This window comes from Symphalangus syndactylus, chromosome 1, assembly GCF_028878055.3.
Source record: "Symphalangus syndactylus isolate Jambi chromosome 1, NHGRI_mSymSyn1-v2.1_pri, whole genome shotgun sequence".
NCBI classification, from domain to species: domain Eukaryota; kingdom Metazoa; phylum Chordata; class Mammalia; order Primates; family Hylobatidae; genus Symphalangus; species Symphalangus syndactylus.
The window spans coordinates 119223992-119247657 of NC_072423.2; the positions used below are offsets into that span (position 1 = coordinate 119223992).

Sequence of the window (23666 nt, forward strand, 5' to 3'; positions counted from 1 at the left end):
GCATGAACCCGGGAGGCAGAGCTTGCAGTGAGCCAAGATAGCGCCACTGCACTCCAGCCTGTGCGACAGAGCAAGACTCCATCTCAAAAAAAGAATGAACTTTAAAGTATTTGTTTAGTGCCTATCACATATGGTGGATTATAATACCATTTATAAAGAGATAGTATTTGAGTTAGATTTTGAAACCTGGGTATGACTGGATAGAAAACAAATGGGGCTGCTGGGCACACCAGCTTGCACGTGTAATCCCAGCACTTTGGGAGGCCAAGGCGGGTGGATCACGTGGGACCAGGAATTTGAGACTAGCCTGGGCAACGTGGCGAAACCCCATCTCTAGAAAAAAAATACAAAAATTATCCAGTGTGGTGGTGCATACCTGTAGTCCCAGCTACTCAGTAGGGTGAGGTGGGAGAATCACCTGAGCCCAGGGGTGTCGGGGATATGGTGACCATGATTCTGCCACTCCAGCCTGGGCAATAGATTGAGACCCTGTCTCAAAAAAAAAAAAAAAAAAAAAAAGGGTAGGGGGTGGGGGCAGGCACCCCAGGCAAGAAGGGGATAAGCAAAGCTGTGGAAGAGGCAGCATACTGGGCAGGAAGCAGGCTAGCTTGTTTCCAGCAGAAACCTGCATGTTGAGAGTCAGGTGAAATAAGCTGGAGAGACAATATTTTCTCTCTTGATCAGTTCATTTACTTACCTGATACTAAATGTGTCTTATTTCACAGGCATGTTTCTAATTGTTGGAAATACTAATGACCAAGATAGGGATAGCCTCTGACTTTTTACAGAGCTTACTCTGTGACAGTTCCAAGAATTTCAGAAGTTTTTTTTTTTTTTAACTGAAGAAGTTTGTAAGTCATGTATGTAAAAATGTTTACTGAAATACTAAGTTTATACTGAAGCCACCTTTATTAAACACTGGGTCTATATAATAGTAAATCTGGAGGGAGCATGTGTTCTTTCTGAAACTGCGCTTTGCTTTTGAGTTTTACAATCCATACTTTCTAAAGCTCAGGGTTTCTCAACACCCTGTGTTCTTAGGACAGTTTTCCCATGACCTACCACCCATTTACATCCTTCTGGGCTCTACTGCTCCTTCCATCACAATTGTAGAAATACTGTTTAATTAAGGACATTTTCACTAAGGTCAAGAAAAGAAAAGGATACTTACCATCAAAACTTTTATATAACTTTAGATTCTAAGTATTAATGTAATACAAGACAATTAAACTGTAAACTGTCTGGTTAGTTTTCTGTTGATACATAAATTACCACGAACTTGGTGGCTTAAATCAATGCCCATTTGTTAGGTTATAGCGCCATAGGTCAGAAGTCTGCCACAGTGTCTCTGGGTTCTCTGCTCACGTTCTCGCATAGCTGAAATCAAGGCATCCCCTGGGCTGAGTCCTTGTCCAGAGGCTCTGGAGAGAAATCTGCTTCCAGGCTCATTTACGTTGTTGACAGAATTCAGTTTCTTGTGTTTGTGTTAGTTTCTTAGTGCTCCTATAATGAATTATATAAACCAACTATCTTAAAACAGTAGGAATTCATTCTTTCACAATTCAGGAAGCCAGAAGTCTGAAATCAAGGCATTGGTGGTGTTGGTACCTTCAGGTGGCCCTGAGGGAGAATCCATTCTGTGCCTCTGATGTCTGCAAGCGATACTTGGTTTGTGGTGGTATCACTCCAGTTTGTGCTTCTGCTTGCATATGGCTTTCTCCCTTGTATCTCTGTCTCAGTTTTTCCTCTGCCTTTCTCTTATGGGTATACCATCACTGGGTTTAGATTTAGGGCCCATCCTAAATCCAGGATGATCTTTTTTTTTGTTATTTGTTTTGTTTTGAGATGGAGTCTCCCTCTGTCACCTAGGCTGGAGTGCAGTGGTGCAATCCTGGCTCACTGCAACCTCCGCCTCCCCGGTTCAAGAGATTCTCCTGCCTCAGCCTCCTGAGTAGCTGGGACTACAGGCATGTACCACCACACCCAGCTAATTTTTGTATTTTTAGTAGAGACGGAGTTTCACTTTGTTGGCCAGGCTGTTCTCCAACTCCTGACCTCAAGTGATCTGCCCGCCTCTGCCTCCCAAAGTGCTGGGATTATAGGTGTGAACCACCACACCCAGCCTAACCCAGGATGATCTCATCTTGGGTTTCTTAACTACATCTTCAGAAACACTTTCTCTTTCTTTTCTTTTTTTTGAGACGGAGTCTTGCTTTGTCACCAGGCTGGAGTGCAGTGGAGCGATCTCGGCTCATTGCAACCTCCATTTCCCAGGTTCAGGCGATTCTCCTGCCTCAGCCTCCTGAGTGGCTGGGACTACAGGCATGTGCCATCATGCCCAGCTAATTTTTGTGTTTTTAGTAGATACGGGGTTTCACCATGTTGGCCAGGATGGTCTTGATCTCTTGACCTCATGATCGGCCCACCTCGGCCTCCCAAAGTGCTGAGATGACAGGCGTGAGCCACCGTGCCCGGCCGCCAGAAACCCTTTTTCTAAATAAGGTCACATTGATGTGTTTTGGGTGTTATGACTTGGACATACCTTTTTGGGGGGCAATTAACCCATGGTGCATTTGTAGGATTACAGTACCCAAATCTGTGCTGTCTTATGTGCCTTAAGGTACCTGCATTTCTTCTTACAGAATCCCTCCATCTTCAAGCTGGAAATGATATGTCAAATTCTTGTTATGCTTTGACTCTCTCTGACTTCATATTTTGCCACCAGCTTGAGGAAACTCTGTACTTACTAAGTTGGTGATACTGGCCATGGTAATCTTTATCTTGTGGTTCTTGTTTGGATTCAAATCTTGACCTTGCCTTTAACTCGGTGTGTATGCATTCACTTCCTCCTTTCAGTTTTCCTCCGTTCTTCAAGGTAGTTGGAATGCCAGTGTCATAACTGAGTTATCTGTGTGATTAATGAGCAAAGATTTTCTTCTCTTCTGGGAGGAAAGATACCACATATACTCAGAAAATTACCATGATTTTTATTCAGCTGAGAGACAAGATTTAATTTTAAAGGTTTATGCAGAAGAGAAGAGGCAGTGTTTAATAGAACTTAAGCCCAAATTGACCTTATTAATTAAAATCAGCACCTCTCAGAAGTTTAATATCAAAGTCATTATCAATGAAATCTTAGTACTAAAAGTAGTCTTATGCTATTTGGACATTTTTTTTCTGAGACTTGTTATGTAAGGTGAGGACATTTCTCTTTTAGTATTTATCTGTAAATAGGACTAGATTTTTCACTCAGGAAACACCGTTGTTTATTATTAGGGAGGTGGAAATTTTAATACTCTTATGAATGTAGATCTAATTTGTGTTAGTACTACATCACGTGATTGTGCATATGCAGTTCAAGACCCGGTCTTCCTCACTGCCTCTTTTTTTTCTTTTTTAAATTAATTCATTCCATAAATATACATTAAGTGACTTCCATGTGCTAGGCACTGGGGATGCAATGGTTAACACGATTAAATTCCCACCCCTCAGTGAGCTTACATTCCTGTGGGCAAGACAAAGCAATAAAGAAATAAATATGTGGGATGACTTCAGCTAATTGTGAGTACTATAAGGAAAAATATGAAACATTGTAAGGGGAGAGTGTGTTTTGGTAAGGGGAATGAGGGAAGGGCTGGCTGTTTTAGATAGCATAGTCAGAGAAGGCTTAAGTAATTTTGCAAGCTGTGGGAAAAATATGCTGTGCTATTTGCCTTTGGTAGACTGGAACCATTTTGCCAACATATATTTTAGTTTTATATGTATATTTTTTAGCTTTGAATGTTTGTATTGAAAAGAGATCTTGCTGATATAAATGTGCTTACAATATTTTTATGACAGTATGGCATTAAACATTTCTCTCCCGGGGAAAATGAGTACACCCCTTCTTTTTTGTAATTCTCTTGTGACCTGTAAAATCATCAGGGCCATAATAACTTCATAAATTATTAAGGCTTTGTTTTTTAGAATCTGAGAAAGGAATATTTCCTTACAAATTAGAATGGCATTTCCTTTTAGGAATTGAAATTTATAGGTGGATTCTATTAGTGGCAACACACGGTAGGGTTGTGTAGTTGCCTTAGGAATAATGTCCAGCAAAAGTCGTGAGTTTGACTACCTGATTTCTCTATCTGTGGCTCAAAGGACACCGGGATAGTTCTGTATTGCTTGTTTGTCTCTCTTAGCTATAAGCATTCTATGTTAAAATAGGTATGAACTTGACCATCTTTGATAAGAATCATAATAGAAAGGAGTATTTCATTTTTGTTCTTTACTTAGATAATTTTTTTAATTAAAAAAAAGTTTTGGCTGGGTATAGTGGCTCACACATGTAATCCCAGCACTTTGATAGGCCGAGGCAGGCAGATTGCTTGAGGCCAGGAGTTCGAGACCAGCCTGGGGAACACAGTGAGACTCTGTCTCTACAAAAAATTAGAAAAAATTAGCTGGGCATGGTGGTGTGTGCCTATAGTCCTAGCTACTTGGGAGGCTGAGGTAGGAGGATTGCTTAAGCCCAGGAAAGTCAAGACTGCAGTGAACTGTGATTGTGCCACTGTACTCCAGCCTCGGTGACAGAATGAGACCCTGTCTCAAAAAATAAAAATTTTGGATATATGATATTTGTACATACTTATGGGCATATGTGAAATTTTGTTACATGCCCGTGATGTGTAATGATTAAGTCAGAGTATTTGGAGTATCTTATTACCCAAGTATTTAGCATTTCTATGTGTTGGTATATTTCAAGTCCTCTCTTTTAGCTATTTTAAAAGTAGAATACATTGTTATTAACTACAGTCACTCTGCTTCTCTATCAAAGAGTAGAACTATTCCTTCTAGTTAACTGTATGTTTGTACCCATTAACCAACTTTTCTTCATTCTCCACTCTACCTATTCATCCTCCCTAGTGTCTGGAATGTATCATTCCACCCTCTAACTCTGTGAGAGAAACTTTTTTGGCTCCCACATATAAGAGAATGTGGTATTTGTCTGTCTCTGCCAGGCTTATTTCACTTAATATAATGACCTCCATTTCCATCCATATTGCTGCAAATGACATGATTTCATTATTTTTTGTGGTTGAATAGCATTCCATTGGGTACGTATACCACATTCGTTGATGGACACTAGGTTGATTCCTGATCTTTGCTATTGTGAATAGTGCTGCAAGAAACATGGGAGTGCATGTGTTTCTTTGATATATTGATTTCTTTTCCTTTGGATATATACCTAGCAGTGGGATTGCTGGATTGTGTGGTAGTTCTATTTTAAGTTTTTTGAGAAGTCTCCATACTGTTTTTCATAATGGCTATATTACATTCTCACAACAATGCATAAGGATTCCCTTTTCTCAGCATCCTTGCCAACATCTCTTATTTTTCATCTTTTTCATAATAGCCATTTTAATCAGTATAAGATGATATTTCATTGTGGTTTTGACTTGCGTTTCCCTGATGAAGTGATGTTGAGCATTTTTTCATGTACCCGTTGGCCATTTATATGTCTTCTTTTGAGAAATGTTTATGTCCTCTGCCCACTTTTAAATGGGATTATTATTATTATTATTATCGTTGGTTTTTTATTGCTGAGTTGAATTCCTTATATATTCTGGATATTAGTTCCCCTCTTGGTTGTGTAGTTTGCAAATATTTTCTCCCAGTAAACAGAATGTCTCTTCACCCTGCTGACTTTATTGTGCTGCGTAGAAGCTTTTAAGTTTAATATAGTCCCATTTGTCTATTTTTGTTTTTGTTGCCTGTGCTTTTGATGTCTTAGCTATAAAATCTCTCCCTAGACCAGTGTCCTGAAGAGTTTTCTCTATGTTTTCTTTTAGTGGTTTTAGTTTCAGGTCTTATGTCTTTATTGTGATTATATATGATGAGAGACAGGTCCAGTTTCATTCTTCTGGATATGGTTTTCCAGTTTTCTCAGCACCATTTATTGAAGAGAGTGTCCTTTCTTCTGTGTGTGTTGTTGATGGCTTCGTTGAAGATTAATTGGCTACAGATGTGTTGATTTATTTCTTAGTTCTCTCTTCTGTTCCATTGATCTGTGTGTCTATTTTTATACCAAATACCATGCTGTTTTGGTTACTATAACCTTGTAATATATTTTGAAGTCAGGTAGTGTGATGCTTCTAGATTTGCTCTTTTTGCTCAGGATTGCTTTGGCTATTCTGGCCTTTTTTGTTGTTGTCATTGCATATGAATTTTTAGATTATTTTTCTATTTCTGTAAAAAATGACCTTGGTATTTTCATAGAGATTTCATTGTATCTGTAGATTGCTTTGGGCAGTATGGTTATTTTAATGATATTAATTCTTCTGATCTGTGAGCATGGGATATTTTTCACCTTTGATAAATCTTTTGTAGATAAAATTTAACATCAGATATTTTTGCATCAAAAGTATCATCATATTCTACCCTTTTTCTTTTACTTAATCATTGTATAATGTTTTGAGTCTGTGCCTAAATTGGCACATTTAGGTACAGTGATCTCCCTCTTTGGGTTACAAACTACCGAAATGTAAACTGGGATAGTTTGGGAGTTAACGGTAGGTAATGGAGCGTAAAGATAAATATTGTTTGCTCCCTCTCAATCGGGATAATTCTACCACTTCAGTTCTTTGCATATGTTTTGTAAACCTTGAGTGTTATTGAAGTCATTTCTTTTATCTATTTTAGGCTTTCATAATGAAAATTTGCTGTTGATCTAATTGAAGAGACAACCCAGAAGAGAGTAGAGCTTACTATGTGCAATTATATTTAACACTTATTTTGAAGTACCTACATTTCTTTTTTTTTTTTTTTGAGACGGAGTCTCGCTCTGTCACCCAGGCTGGAGTGCAGTGGCGCGATCTCGGCTCACTGCAAGCTCCGCCTCCCAGGTTCACGCCATTCTCCTGCCTCAGCCTCTCCGAGTAGCTGGAACTACAGGCACCCGCCACCACACCAGGCTAATTTTTTGTATTTTTAGTAGAGACGGGGTTTCACTGTGGTCTCGATCTCCTGACCTCGTGATCCGCCCGCCTCGGCCTCCCAAAGTGCTGGGATTACAAGCGTGAGCCACGGCGCCCGGCCTTGAAGTACCAACATTTCTTTTATTAAAAAAGTGTGTCTATGTACGTATACGTATATGTGTATGTATATACATACGTATATATGAGTATATATGTAGGTTTTCCCACCCAACTGTCCGTTTCACTATTCATTTACGTAGCCATTTAACTATGGATGTACTTTTATCTGTGTATCCATGCAAAACACCAGAGAATCACACAGAGCTCAATCACGTAAAAATCACAAGACTGAGAAGTCTTGAAGTTAACCATTGTTTGATTTATACCCAATTTCATTTTATAAAGTTTTGGAGTTGACTAAAGATGTCACCTAGTTCACATTTTGAAAGAGACTGTGCAGAAAATACCAGAAAGAATCAGCCATCTACCCCTTTCTTATAGCAGTCTAGAGGAATGTCTGTAACCTTCTCAAAAGTTAGATTTTATCTCAGTGTCCTTGCTGTTTGGCAGCCTGCTCTTTACCTAAACCCAGAATATCCCTTTTCACACATCTCTGTAAACTCTTCAAGCCTCAGATCCATGTTGCATTCTATTAGATTTGCATTTTAACACATTACCTTCCTCAAATCCTTCCCTTGCTTAGAAACATTTTAACCTTAAGATTGTAGAACACATTAACAGTATTTACCCAACTATTCAAAACTCTCAGCATTTTGCTTCTTGCCTGCCATTTTAAGTTAATATCTTCCTGCTCCATTCTATGGTTTCTTCATTCCTGGTGAGATTTACTTAGTACTTTATGAAATTCTCTGTTTGGAACCTGTCTGTCCCCACGGTTCCTTGACATTGTATTGTTATTGTCTATGTTATTATCTATGTCTGTGACTATATCTACATTTATATAAAACTGTATTACTGGCTGTCTTATTATATTATCTATACCTACATTTACAGATGTACTAAAAATCATTTAAACAATTTCCAGTCACTGAATATCTAGGAGTTCCCCAGTATTTTACATTATATATAATGCTACAAAGACCAATTTTTATGGCTACATCCTTGGACACATCCTTATTTCCTTTTGTAGAATCTCTAGGGATAGAATTTCTGTGTTAAAATTCATATACATTTTGGCCAGGCACAGTGGCTCACTCCTGTAGTCCCAGCATGTTGGGAGGCCAAGGCGGGAGGATCCCTAGAGCCTAGGAGTTTGAGACCAGCCTGGGCAACATAGTGAGACCTTGTCTCTGCAAGAAATAAAACAATTAGGTTGCATGAGCCTGTGGTCTCAGCTACTTTGGGGTGGAAGTGGGGAGGGACCTGGGCTGAGGTTGGGGGATCCCTTGAGCCTGGGAGGTTGAGGCTGCGGTGAGCCGTGATCTTGCCATTGCACTCCAGCCTGAGCAACAAAGGGAGACCCTGTCTCTCCCCCCGACCCTCAAAATTATATGCATTTTAAAGGTATTTAATACATTCTGCCAATTTTTTTTAAACAGGATGAACAGTTTATATTACCAGCTTCCCTTTATGAAACTGCCCATTTTATTGTACACTTGTTAGCTCTAATTTGCATTCCTCCAGATGTTGATGAAGTAGACCATTTCTTCCCCATGCTTCTTGGCCGTTTATTTCCTTCTTTGTGAATTTTGTCCATTTTTCTGTGGTTTGTTTATTGATTTGCAGTAGCTCTTTATATAGTAAGAATATTAACTTTTTTGTTTTACCCACATTCTGCAAGTTATCTTTTCCTCATTTGGTTTGTTTATGGTGGTTTTGCCATTGAGAAATATTTAACTTAAAAACTTTAAGGTTATAAGTGTTTTTCTCATTCATTTTACATTTGTTATGCTACAGAGGCCTTCTTACCCAACGGTTTACTCATTTTTAGTATTCTAATAAAGTAAAAATTTTTTCCTTAAAATTTTAGTTTATTAGAGATACATTTTCTTGAGATATGGTCTAACCAGTCTAACTCCCTTTCTAAATTTACTCTTTCCTGTCCAGTGCTAGGTGTTACCTTTCTTTTGATTTATAGTCATATGCCACGTGGGAGTACCTTCTGAGAAATGCATCATTAGGCAGTTTTATCATTGTGCAAACATCATAGAGTTTACCTTATACAAACCTAGGTGGCACAGCTTACTACACACCTAGGCTGTATGGTATAGCCTGTTGCTCCCAGGCTGCAAACCTATGCAGCATGTTACTGCACTGAATACTGCAGGCAGCTGTAACACAATGGTAAGAATTTATGTATCCAAACACAGAAAAGGTACAGAAAAAAATTTTTATATGACCACTATTGTATATGCCATCTGTTGTTGACCAAAAATGTCATTATGTGGCACATGACTGTATACGTGTATTCTTTATATGTAATAATTATTGTGGTTTATAATGTAGTCTAGCCTTTCATTTAGCAGAATCTTCCTCATTGTAGGAAGATTCCTCAAACCCTAAAGTCTGTTGAATATTCTGGAATCACTCCTTCAAATTCTCAGAGCACACTCTATTGAGATGAAAATTTGAGTCTCTGACTTAATCCCTGCAGAATGGACTTCTTTATTTTACACTTCCTTCTCCCTCCCCTCAACAAAATTGGAGACAGTTTCCTCCACTTGGCCAATTGTTTGGTCACATCCCTCAGAATATTTTCTCATGATTATCCAGAGTTATTTAGATAGCCAGTTTCAGTTTTCTCCCAGCTGACCTAACTTGGCACTATGTATACCAGGCACTTGACAAGATAGGGATTTATTAGTTATAGGATTGGTAATGAAGAATTAAGAGTTGGGGACTATCTCTTCAACTTCTTGCCTTAGGTCCCGAATATGTGTTTTTTTAAAGGGATTTTCTCTTCTTTGGAATGGATCTGAATTTAGTATGAATGGTCTTTCCTGCCTGGATCTCTGCTGCTTTGGCCCCTAGCAAAGACATCTTGGTTAGAGAAGATCCTAGAGGAAGAAGTGTGAGGTTCAGGGACAGTGTCTGGACAGGGCACTGTTACGTCAACAGTGATCTTAGTCTCTGGCCAGCCTCAGGGCACTAGGAGTGCTCCTCTCCAGCCCCTAGTCCATCAAAATGGGCCAGGTCTTCACTGGTCAGTCTTCTCTGGGGCCATTTCAAGAGTCAGGGCTCATCACTGTGTATTTTTTTCTGCTAAGTTGCATTCAAAGGAGTGCAGGACTCAATTACTAGCTGCTCTTTCAAAGACGAGCTTAATAAATCACAGCCTACTTTTGGCTAGATCTTGCTGACTATTATAAGCCTATCATTTGATTAAACTAAAATATATTCAATATCTGTATTCTGAACATACCCATTATGAATTTTGCCCTTCATTTTTTCCAACAGGAGGAAAGCAGAACAATATTCTTTGGGAAAATTCTTATGCACAAGCTAGTACAAGCTTTATTCTTCCCTCCTGTTTCAAGGTTAGATAACCTCAAACAACCTCAAGACACTTTGATTTCAGTCAGTAATGTTTCAGCAGTGTTTTTTGTGTGTATGTGTGTGTGTGTTTCTTTTGTTTTTTAGAGACAGGGTCTTGCTCTGTCACCTAGGCTGAAGTGTACTGGTGCCATCGTAGCTCACTGCAGCCTTAAATGCCTGGGCTCAAGCAATCCTCCCGCCTTAGCCCTGAGTAGCTAGTACTATAGGTTTGTGCCCTTGCACCCAATTATTTAAAAAGAATTTTTTTTCTTTTTTTATACACAGGGTCTCTTGATGTTGTCCAGGCTGGTCTCTACCTCCTGGCCTCATGTAATTCTCCCACTTTGGCCTCCCAAGGTGCTGGGATTATAGGTGTGAGCCACCATCCCTGGACAATGTTTTCTTTTTAAATTTAGATTTTATATATTTCCAGTCTATTTTAAGATATAATTTCCAGCCCTATTGAGAATGTTTTTTTCTGTTATATTTCTAAGTAGTAGTTGTCCATATTTCCTCTTGTGATTTCCACACAAGCACGTGAGTAAGACAATCACTTGGGAAGCTTTATAAAAATTCACAGGCTTGTGGGTTCTTCCTTCTGTGATTCAAGTACGCCTTGGAGTGGGAACAAGGAGAGCTGGTTATCCAGGGTACATGAAGGACTCATCGGAGGTTTCTCACCATCACTTCAATTTGATTCTGTCTGGCCAATTTCCAAATACTGGTAAGCAGTGGAAGAGGATTCTTATTTTATTTCTGACTTTAATGACAGTGCCTCTCAGTTTCCTTCTTAGGGATGTATGCTATAAAGGGTTAACTCATCATGTGTAGGGTGTTCAGACTTTGCACATTCTAAAGAAACTGGTCCTTGACTGCCACCTGGGAGATAACTTCCTAGCAGTTGGAATATCCTCCCTGGTAAGAGTGCCTTTGAATACATGAGACCTTGAGCCATGCCTGATAATTTATGGTAGTAACATTGTGAGTTATGATGGGGGCCTTGGGCTACAACACATCAGCTTGACCTCTGGAGGAGCTAGAGACTGGGAAATTAAGGTCAATTCCACAAGTGGTCCATGCCTACATGACCAACCTCCAATAAAAACCCTGGACACCAAGGCTCAGGTGAGCTTCTCTGGTTGGTAATAAGTACTTCACCAATGTTGCCACACATTGCTACTAGGAGGAGTAAACACTGTACAACTCCACTGGGAGATGACAGCTGGGAGCTTGTCCTGGTCTGTCCTTGTCTCTGCCCTATGTGCCTCTTCTCTTTGCTGATTTTAATCTGCATCCTTTCACTGTAATAAACCATAGTTGGGAGTGTAACAAGTTTTCTGAGTCCTTCTAGCAAATCATTACACTTTGAGAATATTCTTACATACTCTTTACTTAAGATGGCAAGAACCCTTTATTTCATAAGAATTTGTAGAGAAAGGAGCTAATGATCTCTCTCTAGTATGCTAAGTTGTGTCTTTTTTTAAACAAAATTTTAAGTAGATGTTAAATTTTATCAGACATTTTTATTATCCCTAAAGATGTTTGCTTGGTATTTGTTTTATTTATATGATAAAATATATTAACTCATTTCCTAATGTTGATTTTTTTCACTCTTGAAGTTATGCTTGATTATACTATATGTTTTATGCATGGGCAAATCTTTTAACTACTATAATTTTAAAATTTAAGCAAATTTTCTAAAATATTATATTTCCTGACTTCTTAAACAGAACACTGTATTCCACTTAACATTGTCTTGACTCATTATCCCAGTTTTGAACATTATGGTGTGTAGTGGGCTCTCAGGTCCTATTTGAGTATGAGCAAGTTCTTACTCTGTATTAAATGCTCCACAGACTATTGTTTGCTTGGGGTTCTTGGGATTGCTTTTTTTTGTTTTTCTTATGCTTTCAAGTCCTACTTCTTATCATTCATTGGTTGCCTTCCTGTAATAGTCCTTCTCTTCTCTTTACTTAGCTCCTTTTTAATTGTTGTGGGCTTACAGGCTATATAATTAGGCTTGTTATACAATGATTTCAAAATGAGAGTAAATAAGCTCTGAGTAAGCGTGGGGCCCTATTCTCTAGATGAAAAGCATCTGTTTTATATCATAGATTTTTTTAAATATCCAGTTAGGAATTTTAGAGATATTTTTCTCCCTTTTTAGTTGTTGGCTATTCCAGAGAATTAAATGATAAAATTGGTTAGTTTGTTCATTTATTCATTTGATGCTTGTTTATTGAGCATCTACACAGTGCTGCATACTGGAGAGTAAACCTCAAATAGGTAAGACATAGTACATAAACCAGCCTCTGCCTAGCAAATCACATGGGAAAACAATCTTGGGAGAATTTTATTGTGGAAATTTTGATGAAAACATTTTGAGTTTTTTTCTCTTTGGTAATAAATTCAATTTAGGTTTTTCAAGTATTAATAATAAGAATGCTGTGCAGAAAAGAGTTAACATAGCAGGCCTGGTACTGCCATCCATAAAATTTTTTGTTTACAAAAATTTTGTAAACAAAATATTGTAATTGGCTAGACATCTAGGAACTTGGCTGTCAGAGTGCACCCAGTTAACACTTAGCTGATAAGGGTAGTTCACTGTGCCTCAACTGTTTGAGCAGACAGTCTGGTTTATGCTGAACACAGCTGCCTTCCTTCTGGGAATCTGGAATTTTGATACATTTTAGGTAGAGGTTGCCTACATGACCATTCCCTCAAAAACTTTGGCCATTGAGTACTCAGTAGACTTCCTTGGGCAGAAACATCACACACACGTGCTGCATTTTCATTGCTGGGGGAAGAGTGTGCTGTGTGTGACCCCTCATGGAAGACAGAGGACATGAGGAAACCAGCACATGACATCCTGGAGTCCCCCGCATGCATCCTTTCTCATATGATTCAGAGGTGGCTTTACTATGTTGCTATGCTACATCTTAGCCATGCTGAGTCCTGTGAATTCTCTAGCAAGTCTCTGAATGTGAGGGTGTTCTTGGAGACCTTCAACGCAAATGCCTAATGTTTATTGATCTCTTAATATATGCCCAGCTGAATACTAGTTGTTTTACATGGATTATCTCACTGAATCTTCCCAACAGCAATATTTTAGGAAGTAAGTGAGTAGCATTATCAGCATTGTAAAGTGAAGTTGTTTCAAACTTCATGAGGTTAAAGTAACCTGCGTAGGTCCTATAATTCATACATTTATTTCAGAGTGTATATTTTTCAGATGTTTGTACCTTATTGTATATTATTTCTATTGTTCAGAGTAGCATTTAAGTGAGGACAACTACCGAGTTGGTTTTCCTTTTGTCTTTCTGTATTTGGTTTATTCTCTTATGTCAATAGAGCATATTTGCCAGTAACTTTCTGAGAAGGGGCACATGAGAGGTAAATTACTTAGATCTTTATTAGTGTGTAAAATATCTTTCTGTCAAGCTAAATTGATAGTTTGGCTGGATATAGAATTCAAGGTTGGACATAATTTTTCCTACTGAGTATTTTTTAAATGTCTTTACCATTTCAGGTATGAGCACATTCTTGTAGAACCTGACCCAGTGCCAGCATATGCTCTGAAACTGCTAGTCGCGATGACTGAACACAACCCAACTTTCACAAGGTACTGGAAGTTCAAATTTCTTTTTCTTGTGTCTCACCTATAAAATGAATTTTATGTGTTCTGAAAATGTTATTAAAGATGAGATTCCGAAAGACTAATGTTTGAGTTGTCAAAATCGTCATTTTTTTAAGTTTCATGGATTGTAATATCTGTCATTTATGCTGTTTTGACTCTCGTTCTCATATTTTTAATTCTTATTAGAGTCAGCATACTGTGGAATGCATGCTGCTTCAAAATGATAACTTCTTTTAAGAGATGAAACAATATATGTACTTTAAAAATTGGTGCCTCATTTTGTACTGAGCAGTTTATTAAATCTCAATAGTATTTATTGACTATTATTTGCTACCATTTTATTTAGTTGACATACTTTTTTTTGAGACAGAGTCTTACTCTGTCACCCAGGCTGGAGTGCAATGGCGTGATCTTGGCTCACTGCAAGCTCCGCCTCCTGGGTTCAAGAGATTCTTCTGCCTCAGCCTCCCTAGTAGCTGGGATTACAGGCACCCGCCGCCATGCCCAGCTAATTTTTGTATTTTTAGTAGAGATGGGGTTTCACTGTGTTGGCCAGGCTGGTCTCGAACTCCTGACCTCAGGTTATCTGCCCACCTCGGCCTCCCAAAGTGCTGGGATTACAGGCATGAGCCACCCCACCCAGCCGACATACTTTTTTTTTTTAAGTGGTAGAGAGCTTTTATCTTTATTGAAGGTACTGAATATGAAGATGCCAAATTTCTTTAGAACTAGTTGCTGGGATGTTTTTGTTTTGTAAAGAATAGTTTGTCTGAGAGGTCCACAGAAGGGGAAGAAAGGATAAAGGAAGAGGTTCTTTTTGCTTTCAAACAAGAAAACTACTTTTCTTGTACAGGTGGTATCTGAGGACCTTTTGGGGTTTGAATAACATCTGTAGGTGCAGTGCATCTCCAGACCTACCAGTTGGTCTTTAACAAATAACTAAATCTCATAGCCCCAACCATCTTGATTTCCTCTGGTCTGCTGTCCAATCACAGAAAGTATTGCATTATTATGAGCCACTGTGACTGTTGTTACTAGCAAACAAGAAAGGCTGTTTTTGAAAAGTACTCATATCCAAAACACTCATCCCAGTGGGTGTGTCAGGGCACATAGATTTGCCGTGACTGAGTCACAGGTGACAAGTTGCTCTAGGTCTTTGGGTTATACAGTGCTGGGGCTGTAGTAGTTCTCGAGCCTATTACCTTCCCTCATCCATTTCCAAAGGATGCCATGCAAATACTACCCTCTATTCTCTGAGCCATGTTGCAAAAGAATCCAGGGAGCACTAAATTAATACCCTTTTTATCTTTGCCAATTGGAAGCAAAGTGTTTGCTTCAGTGTTTCTATAGCCTTTTTGAGAGCCTAAGCAATGAGCCTTCCAAATTCATCACTCAGAAGGGATTGTTCTCCATTCCTGAAGAAGAAATTTAATTCTAAAGAGTGAATCTGTAGTAGAAGTTGCATAAAAATTCAGATAGTTATTTATTTCCTGGACTTTTGACATCATGTGCTAATACTGTATCCTAATTTTATCCTTTCATTAGATTGAACAGATTGCAATTACTTTTTTTTATTATTATTATACTTTAGGTTTTAGGGTGCATGTGCACAATGTGCAGGTTTGTTACATATGTATCCATGTGCGATGTTGATTTCCTGCACCCATTAACTCGTCATTTAGCATTAGGTATATCTCCTAATGCTGTCCCTCCCACCTCCCCCAACCCCACAACAGTCCCCGGAGTGTGATGTTCCCCTTCCTGTGTCCATGAGTTCTCATTGTTCAATTCCCACCTATGAGTGAGAACATGCGGTGTTTGGTTTTTTGTCCTTGCGATAGTTTACTGAGAATGATGTTTTCCAGTTTCATCCATGTCCCTACAAAGGACATGAACTCATCATTTTTTATGGCTGCGTAGTATTCCATGGTGTATATGTGCCACATTTTCTTAATCCAGTCTATCGTTGTTGGACATTTGGGTTGGTTCCAAGTCTTTGCTATTATAATAGTGCCGCAGTAAACATACGTGTGCATGTGTCTTTATAGCAGCATGATTTATAGTCCTTTGGGTATATACCCAGTAATGGGATGGCTGGGTCAAATGGTATTTCTAGTTCTAGATCCCTGAGGAATGGCCACACTGACTTCTACAATGGTTGTACTAGTTTACAGTCCCACCAACAGTGTAAAAGTGTTCCTATTTCTCCACATCCTCTCCAGCACCTGTTGTTTCCTGATTTTTTAATGATGGCCATGCTAATTGGTGTGAGATGGTATCTCACTGTGGTTTTGATTTGCATTTCTCTGATGGCCAGTGATGATGAGCATTTCTTCATGTGTGTTTTGGCTGCATAAATGTCTTCTTTTGAGAAGTGTCTGTTCATGTCCTTTGCCCACTTTTTGATGGGGTTGTTTGTTTTTTTCTTGTAAATTTGTTTGAGTTCATTGTAGATTCTGGATATTAGCCCTTTGTCAGATGAGTAGGTTGCAAAAATTTTCTCCCATTCTGTAGGTTGCCTGTTCACTCTGATGGTAGTTTCTTTTGCTGTGCAGAAGCTCTTTAGTTTAATGAGATCCCATTTGTCAATTTTGGCTTTTGTTGTCATTGCTTTTGGTGTTTTAGACATGAAGTCCTTGCCCACGCCTATGTCCTGAATGGTATTGCCTAGGTTTTCTTGTAGGATTTTAATGGTTTTAGGTCTAACATTTAAGTCTTTAATCCATCTTGAATTAATTTTTGTATAAGGTGTAAGGAAGGGATCCAGTTTCAGCTTTCTACATATGGCTAGCCAGTTTTCCCAGCACCATTTATTAAATAGGGAATCCTTTCCCCATTTCTTGTTTTTGTGAGGTTTGTCAAAGATCAGATAGTTGTAGATATGTGGCATCATTTCTGAGGGCTCTGTTCTGTTCCATTGATCTATGTCTGTGTTGTGGTACCAGTACCATGCTGTTTTGGTTACTGTAGCCTTGTAGTATAGTTTGAAGTCAGGTAGCGTGATGCCTCCAGCTTTGTTCTTTTGGCTTAGGACTGACTTGGCGATGTGGGCTCTTTTTTCGTTCCATATGAACTTTAAAGTAGTTTTTTCCAATTCTGTGAAGAAAGTCATTGGTAGTTTGATGGGGATGGCATTGAATGTATAAATTACCTCGGGTAGTATGGCCATTTTCACGATATTGATTCTTCCAACCCATGAGCATAGAATGTTCTTCCATTTGTTTGTATCCTCTTTTATTTCATTGAGCAGTGGTTTGTAGTTCTCCTTGAAGAGGTCCTTCACATCCCTTGTAAGTTGGATTCCTAGGTATTTTATTCTCTTTGAAGCAATTGTGAATGGGAATTCACTCATGATTTGACTCTCTGTTTGTCTGTGATTGGTGTACAAGAATGGTTGTGATTTTTGTACATTGATTTTGTATCCTGAGACTTTGCCGAAGTTGCTAATCAGCTTAAGGAGATTTTGGGCTGAGACAATGGGGTTTTCTAGATATACAATCATGTCATCTGCAAACAGGGACAATTTGACTTCCTCTTTTCCTAATTGAATACCCTTTATTTCCTTCTCCTGCCTGATTGCTCTGGCCAGAACTTCCAGCACTATGTTGAATAGGAGCAGTGAGAGAGGGCATCCCTGTCTTGTGCCAGTTTTCAGAGGGAATGCTTGCAGTTTTTGCCCATTGAGTATGATATTGGAGAAAGGACATCCACACCAAAAACCCATCTGTACATCACCATCATCAAAGACCAAAAGTAGATAAAACCACAAAGATGGGGAAAAAACAGAGCAGAAAAACTGGAAACTCTAAAAAGCAGAGCACCTCTCCTCCTCCAAAGGAACGCAGTTCCTCACCGGCAACGGAACAAAGCTGGATGGAGGATGACTTTGACGAGTTGAGAGAAGAAGGCTTCAGACGATCAAACTACTCTGAGCTACGGGAGGAAATTCAAAACAAGAGCAAAGAAGTTAAAAACTTTGAAAAAAAATTAGAAGAATGGATAACTAGAATAACCAATGGAGAGAAGGGCTTAAAGGAGCTGATGGAGCTGAAAGCCAAGTTTTGAGAACTACGCAAAGATTGCAGAAGCCTCAGTAGCAGATGCGATCAACTGGAAGAAAGGGTATCACTGATGGAAGATGAAATGAATGAAATGAAGCGAGAAGGGAAGTTTAGAGAAAAAAGAATAAAAAGAAATGAACGAAGCCTCCAAGAAATTTGGGACTATGTGAAAAGACCAACCCTACGTCTGATTGGTGTACCTGAAAATGACGGGGAGAATGGAACTAAGTTGGAAAACACTCTGCACCATATTATCCAGGAGAACTTCCCCAGTCTAGCAAGGCAGGCCAACATTCAGATTCAGGAAATACAGAGAACTCAAGAAGAGCAACTCCAAGACACATAATTGTCAGATTCACCAAAGTTGAAATGAAGGAAAAAATGTTAAGGGCAGCCAGAGAGAAAGGTCGGGTTACCCACAAAGGGAAGCCCATCAGACTAACAGCTGATCTCTCAGCAGAAACTTTACAAGCCAGAAGAGAGTGGGGGCCGATATTCAACATTCTTAAAGAAAAGAATTTTCAACCCAGAATTTCATATCCAGCCAAACTAAGCTTCATAAGTGAAGGAGAAATAAAATACTTTACAGGCAAGCAAACGCTGAGTGATTTTGTTACCACCAGGCCTGCCCTAAAAGAGCTCCTGAAGGAAGCACTAAACATGGAAAGGAACAACCGGTACCAGCCCCTGCAAAAACATGCCAAATTGTAAAGACCATCGAGGATAGGAGAAACTGCATCAACTAACGAGCAAAATAACCAACTAACATCATAATGACAGGATCAGATTCACACATAACAATATTAACGTTAAATGTAAATGGGCTAAATGCTCCAATTAAAGACACAGACTGGCAAACTGGATAAGGAGTCAGGACCCATCAGTGTGCTGTATTCAGGAAACCCATCTCACATGCAGAGACACACACAGACTCAAAATAAAGGGATGGAGGAAGATCTATCAAGCAACTGGAAAACAAAAAAAGGCAGGGGTTGCAATCCTAGTCTCTGATAAAATAGACTTTAAACCAACAAAGATCAAAAGAGACAAAGAAGGCGATTACATAATGGTAAAGGGATCAATTCAACAAGAAGAGCTAACTATCCTAAATATATATGCACCCAACACAGGAGCACCCAGATTCATAAAGCAAGTCCTGAGTGACCTACAAAGGGACTTAAACTCCCACACAATAATAATGGGAGATTTTAACACCCCACTGTCAACATTAGACAGATCGAGACAGAAAGTTAACAAGGATATCCAGGAATTGAACTCAGCTCTACACAAAGTTGACCTAATAGACATCTACAGAACTCTCCACCCCAAATCAACAGAATATACATTTTTTTCAGCACCACACCACACCTATTCCAAAATTGACCACATACTTGGAAGTAAAGCTCTCCTTAGGAAATGTAAAAGAACAGAAATTATAACAAACTGTCTTTCAGACCACAGTGCAATCAAACTAGAACTCAGGATTAAGAAACTCACTCAAAACCGCTCAACTACATGGAAACTGAACAACCTGCTCCTGAATGACTATTGGGTACATAATGAAATGAAGGCAGAAATAAAGATGTTCTTTGAAACCAACGAGAACAAAGACACAACATACCAGAATCTCTGGGACATGTTCAAAGCAGTGTGTAGAGGGAAATTTATAGCACTAAATGCCCACAAGAGAAAGCAGGAAAGATCCAAAATTGACACCCTAACATCACAATTAAAAGAACTAGAAAAGCAAGAGCAAACACATTCAAAAGCTAGCAGAAGGCTAGAAATCACTAAAATCAGAGCAGAACTGAAGGAAATAGAGACACAAAAAACCCTTCAAAAAATTAATGAATCCAGGAGCTGGTTTTTTGAAAATATCAACAGAATTGATAGACTAATAGCAAGACTAATAAAGAAGAAAAGAGAGAAGAATCAAATAGATGCAATAAAAAATGAAAAAGGGGATATCACCACCGATCCCACAGAAATACAATCTACCATCAGAGAATACTACAAACACCTCTATGCAAATAAATTAGAAAATCTAGAAGAAATGGATAAATTCCTTGACAAATACACCCTCCAAGACTAAATCAGGAAGAAGTTGAATCTCTGAATAGACCAATAACAGGTTCTGAAATTGTGGCAATAATCAATAGCTTACCAACCAAAAAGAGTCCAGGACCTGATGGATTCACAGCCGAATTCTACCAGAGGTACAAGGAGGAACTGGTACCATTCCTTCTGAAACTATTCCAATTGATAGAAAAAGAGGGAATCCTCCCTAACACATTTTATGAAGCCAGCATCGTCCTGATACCAAAGCCTGGCAGAGACATAACCAAAAAAGAGAATTTCAGACCAATATCCTTGACGAACATTGATGCAAAAATCCTCAATAAAATACTGGCAAACCGAATCCAGCAGCACATCAAAAAGCTTATCCACCATAATCAAGTGGGCTTCATCCCTGGGATGCAAGGCTGGTTCAACATATGCAAATCAATAAATGTAATCCAGCATATAAACAGAACCAAAGACAAAAACCACATGATTATCTCAATAGATGCAGAAAAGGCCTTTGACAAAATTCAACAACCCTTCATGCTAAAAACTCTCAAAAAATTAGGTATTGATGTGGCAATTACTTTTTTAAATGTAACTTTGGCTCATTCACGTGTCATGTTTTCTAGACTCCTTTTCCTTCTTGCCAACTCTATTCAGCTTAATTTCCTCATATTGAGGAGAAAAACTGTAGAGAAGTAGAAACAGTTATTTGGCCTCTATAGAACCTTTTTATCTTAAAAGTGATTAGAGACTAGGTTTAGAAGTCCATTTACTCTAGTTTTTAAAAAAGTTTACAAGCAGAGTTTAGTGGAGTAGTTTTTGTATTTTTTTGTTTTGATTGAACAAGTAATATTTGAATATACTGTTTTTGCCTTAAATTCTAACAATAAAATCGAGATCTCCTTGGCTTCTCCATCCCCCATACCCTCTGCCTCACTGGTTTCTCCCCTAGGGGTAGTAATTGTTATTATTTTGGTGTATGTCCTCCTGAATTTTTTCTGGCTACTTAAATTCTGTCTGTCTGTTATCTATCTATCTATCTATCTATCTATCTATCTATCTATCTATTGTCTGTCTGTCTATCTATCTATCTATCTGTATGTATATATATGTGTGTACGTATACGAGTATACACACACATATGTGTATATACCTGTGTACATGCACACACACACACACACACACATAAATACTGAAATAAATAGATTTACTTTGTGGTGATTGACTAAAAAAAACCCTAGATAGTATTATTCTGTATCTATGGAATTTGCTTTTTCACTTATCAAAATGATTTAGAGATCTTTTCATATCATATTTATTCATACTCTTGCCAATATCTTTGCCAAACTAATGAATGAAAATGGGATCTCATTTTATCTGCATTCACCTAACTACTGTTAACGGTGAATCTCTTTGAATATTTATTCACTGTATTTAATTAAAGTGTAAAGGTACATAGCCTTCAACCTTCAATTCTACTTCGAAGGATTTGTTCTAGAGAAAAACTCACATATACACAAATAAAATTCTACTAAGGCAAATAATTTTAAAAATAAAATTTTATAAATTTCATACAATTTTATATAAGTAAAACATTATGATATAGCCATAATATAGAACACTGACAGTTTAAAAGGGCAATATACAGTTTGAATATTGATATACAAAGATATCTAAATCATTTTGTTAACTGAAATTACTTATTTACCACCCTTCTCCCAATTAAATGCTACCTTTGTCTTATTTGTGGGCTCTTTCTGGATACCTGTGTCTTATTTGCGGTCTCTTTCTGGATTCTGTTTGTCTTTTCTTCAAAAACAGAGCATTAAAATAAGTCTTGCCTCATGTCAGTTAAGGTCAAGGGGATCAAGAGCAATGCATTAAAGACCAGTTATTGTCCCCCTTACTTCAAAGGGAGGTCCTAGCAACATGTGTGCAACTTGCAAAGTCCATTTTCACATACCTTAAGGAAGGGATGAAGAAGGAAAAAGTAATTAGACTTTTGAATTTGTTTTATTTCCCTAACTGGATTTTTAAGAATGCATTTTAAGTGCAACATTTTGGAATGAGTAGTTGATTTTTAGTGGGAGAAAAAAGAACAGTATTTTTTAAAAGGTAGGTACTGAGAAGTCCCATTTCTTCCTCTGTTTATTCTGTTCTTTCCTCATCTTTTTATCTTTCCCTATGGTTAAGTATTTTTATATATTATGTATCCAAATGCAAGCTAATGTGAATAAATATTTTTTCTTTTCTCTCTTCTTTTTTTGTTTTGAGACAGTGTTTCACTCTTGTTGCCCCAGGCTGATGTGCAGTGGCATGATCTCGGCTCACCACAACCTCCGCTTCCTGGGTTCAAGCTATTCTCCTGCCTCAGCCTCCCGAGTAGCTGGGATTACAGGCATGAGTCACCGTACCCCACTAATTTGTTTTTGTGTTTTTTACTAGAGACAGGGTTTCTCCATGTTGGTCAGGCTGGTCTCGAACTCCTGACCTCAGGTGATATGCCCGCCTTGGCTTCCCAAAGTGGTGGGATTACAGGTTTGAGCCACCGTGCCCGGCCTCTTTTCTTTCTTGTCTCTTTTTTTTCTTTCTTAACTAGCATGTTACGTATGTTTTTCTGACCTTTGATTTTTTTCACTTAACGGTCCTCTAGATTTGCTTCTGTATCAATACATAGGGAGCTTCTACATTGGGTTTTATAGTGGTAAGATCTTCCATTGCATGGATGTATTATAACTTTTCTAGTGTCTAATTGATAGGCTTGTTTCTAATCTTGTATAATTGTAAATAATGAATGCTCTCATAAATGTGTTATTTTGTACATATGAATGTATATCTTATAGGATAATTCCTATAAATGTATTGATGTATCAAAGGAGAAATACACTGAACTTTTTTTTTTTTTTTTTTTTTTTTTTTGAGATGGAGTCTTGCTCTGTCGCCCAGGCTGGAGTGCAGTGGCGCAATCTCGGCTCACTGCAAGCTCCGCCTCCCGGATTCATGCCATTCTCCTGCCTCAGCCTCTCCGAGTAGCTGGGACTACAGGCGCCCGCCACTACGGCCGGCTAATTTTTTTGTATTTTTAGTAGAGACGGAGTTTCACCGTGGTCTCGATCTCCTGACCTCGTGATCTGCCCGCCTCGGCCTCCCAGAGTGCTGGGATTACAAGCGTGAGCCACCGCGCCCGGCCTGAACATTTTTTTTATATGGCCAAATTTTTTTCCGTTGGGTTTACCATTTTACACCTCCAAAGGACATATGTGAGGATGCTTACTTCTCTACAAGTCTTGCCATCAAAACTCATTAAACTTTGCAATGTTGCCATTGTGACAGGTGAAATGAGTTATTTCAGAGTAATTTTAACATGCGTTTCTCTTATGAGTAAGAATGAGTACCACTTCATATGGTCAAGGAATGTGTGTGTATCTTTTTCTGCTTATGCCCTCT

At 38.5% G+C, this 23666-nt stretch overlaps 1 protein-coding gene across 8 annotated transcripts in view; it reads left to right on the forward strand.

The window, feature by feature from the left end:
• Positions 1–23666, forward strand: part of ULK4 (unc-51 like kinase 4) — a 769027-nt gene that overhangs the window by 342964 nt on the left and 402397 nt on the right. For all 8 annotated transcript variants that reach the window (XM_063611260.1, XM_063611259.1, XM_063611278.1 and 5 more), the window contains one exon: positions 13984–14076. In XM_063611260.1, coding sequence (XP_063467330.1) covers positions 13984–14076 — 93 coding nt within the window. The remainder of the gene's footprint in view (positions 1–13983; positions 14077–23666) is intronic.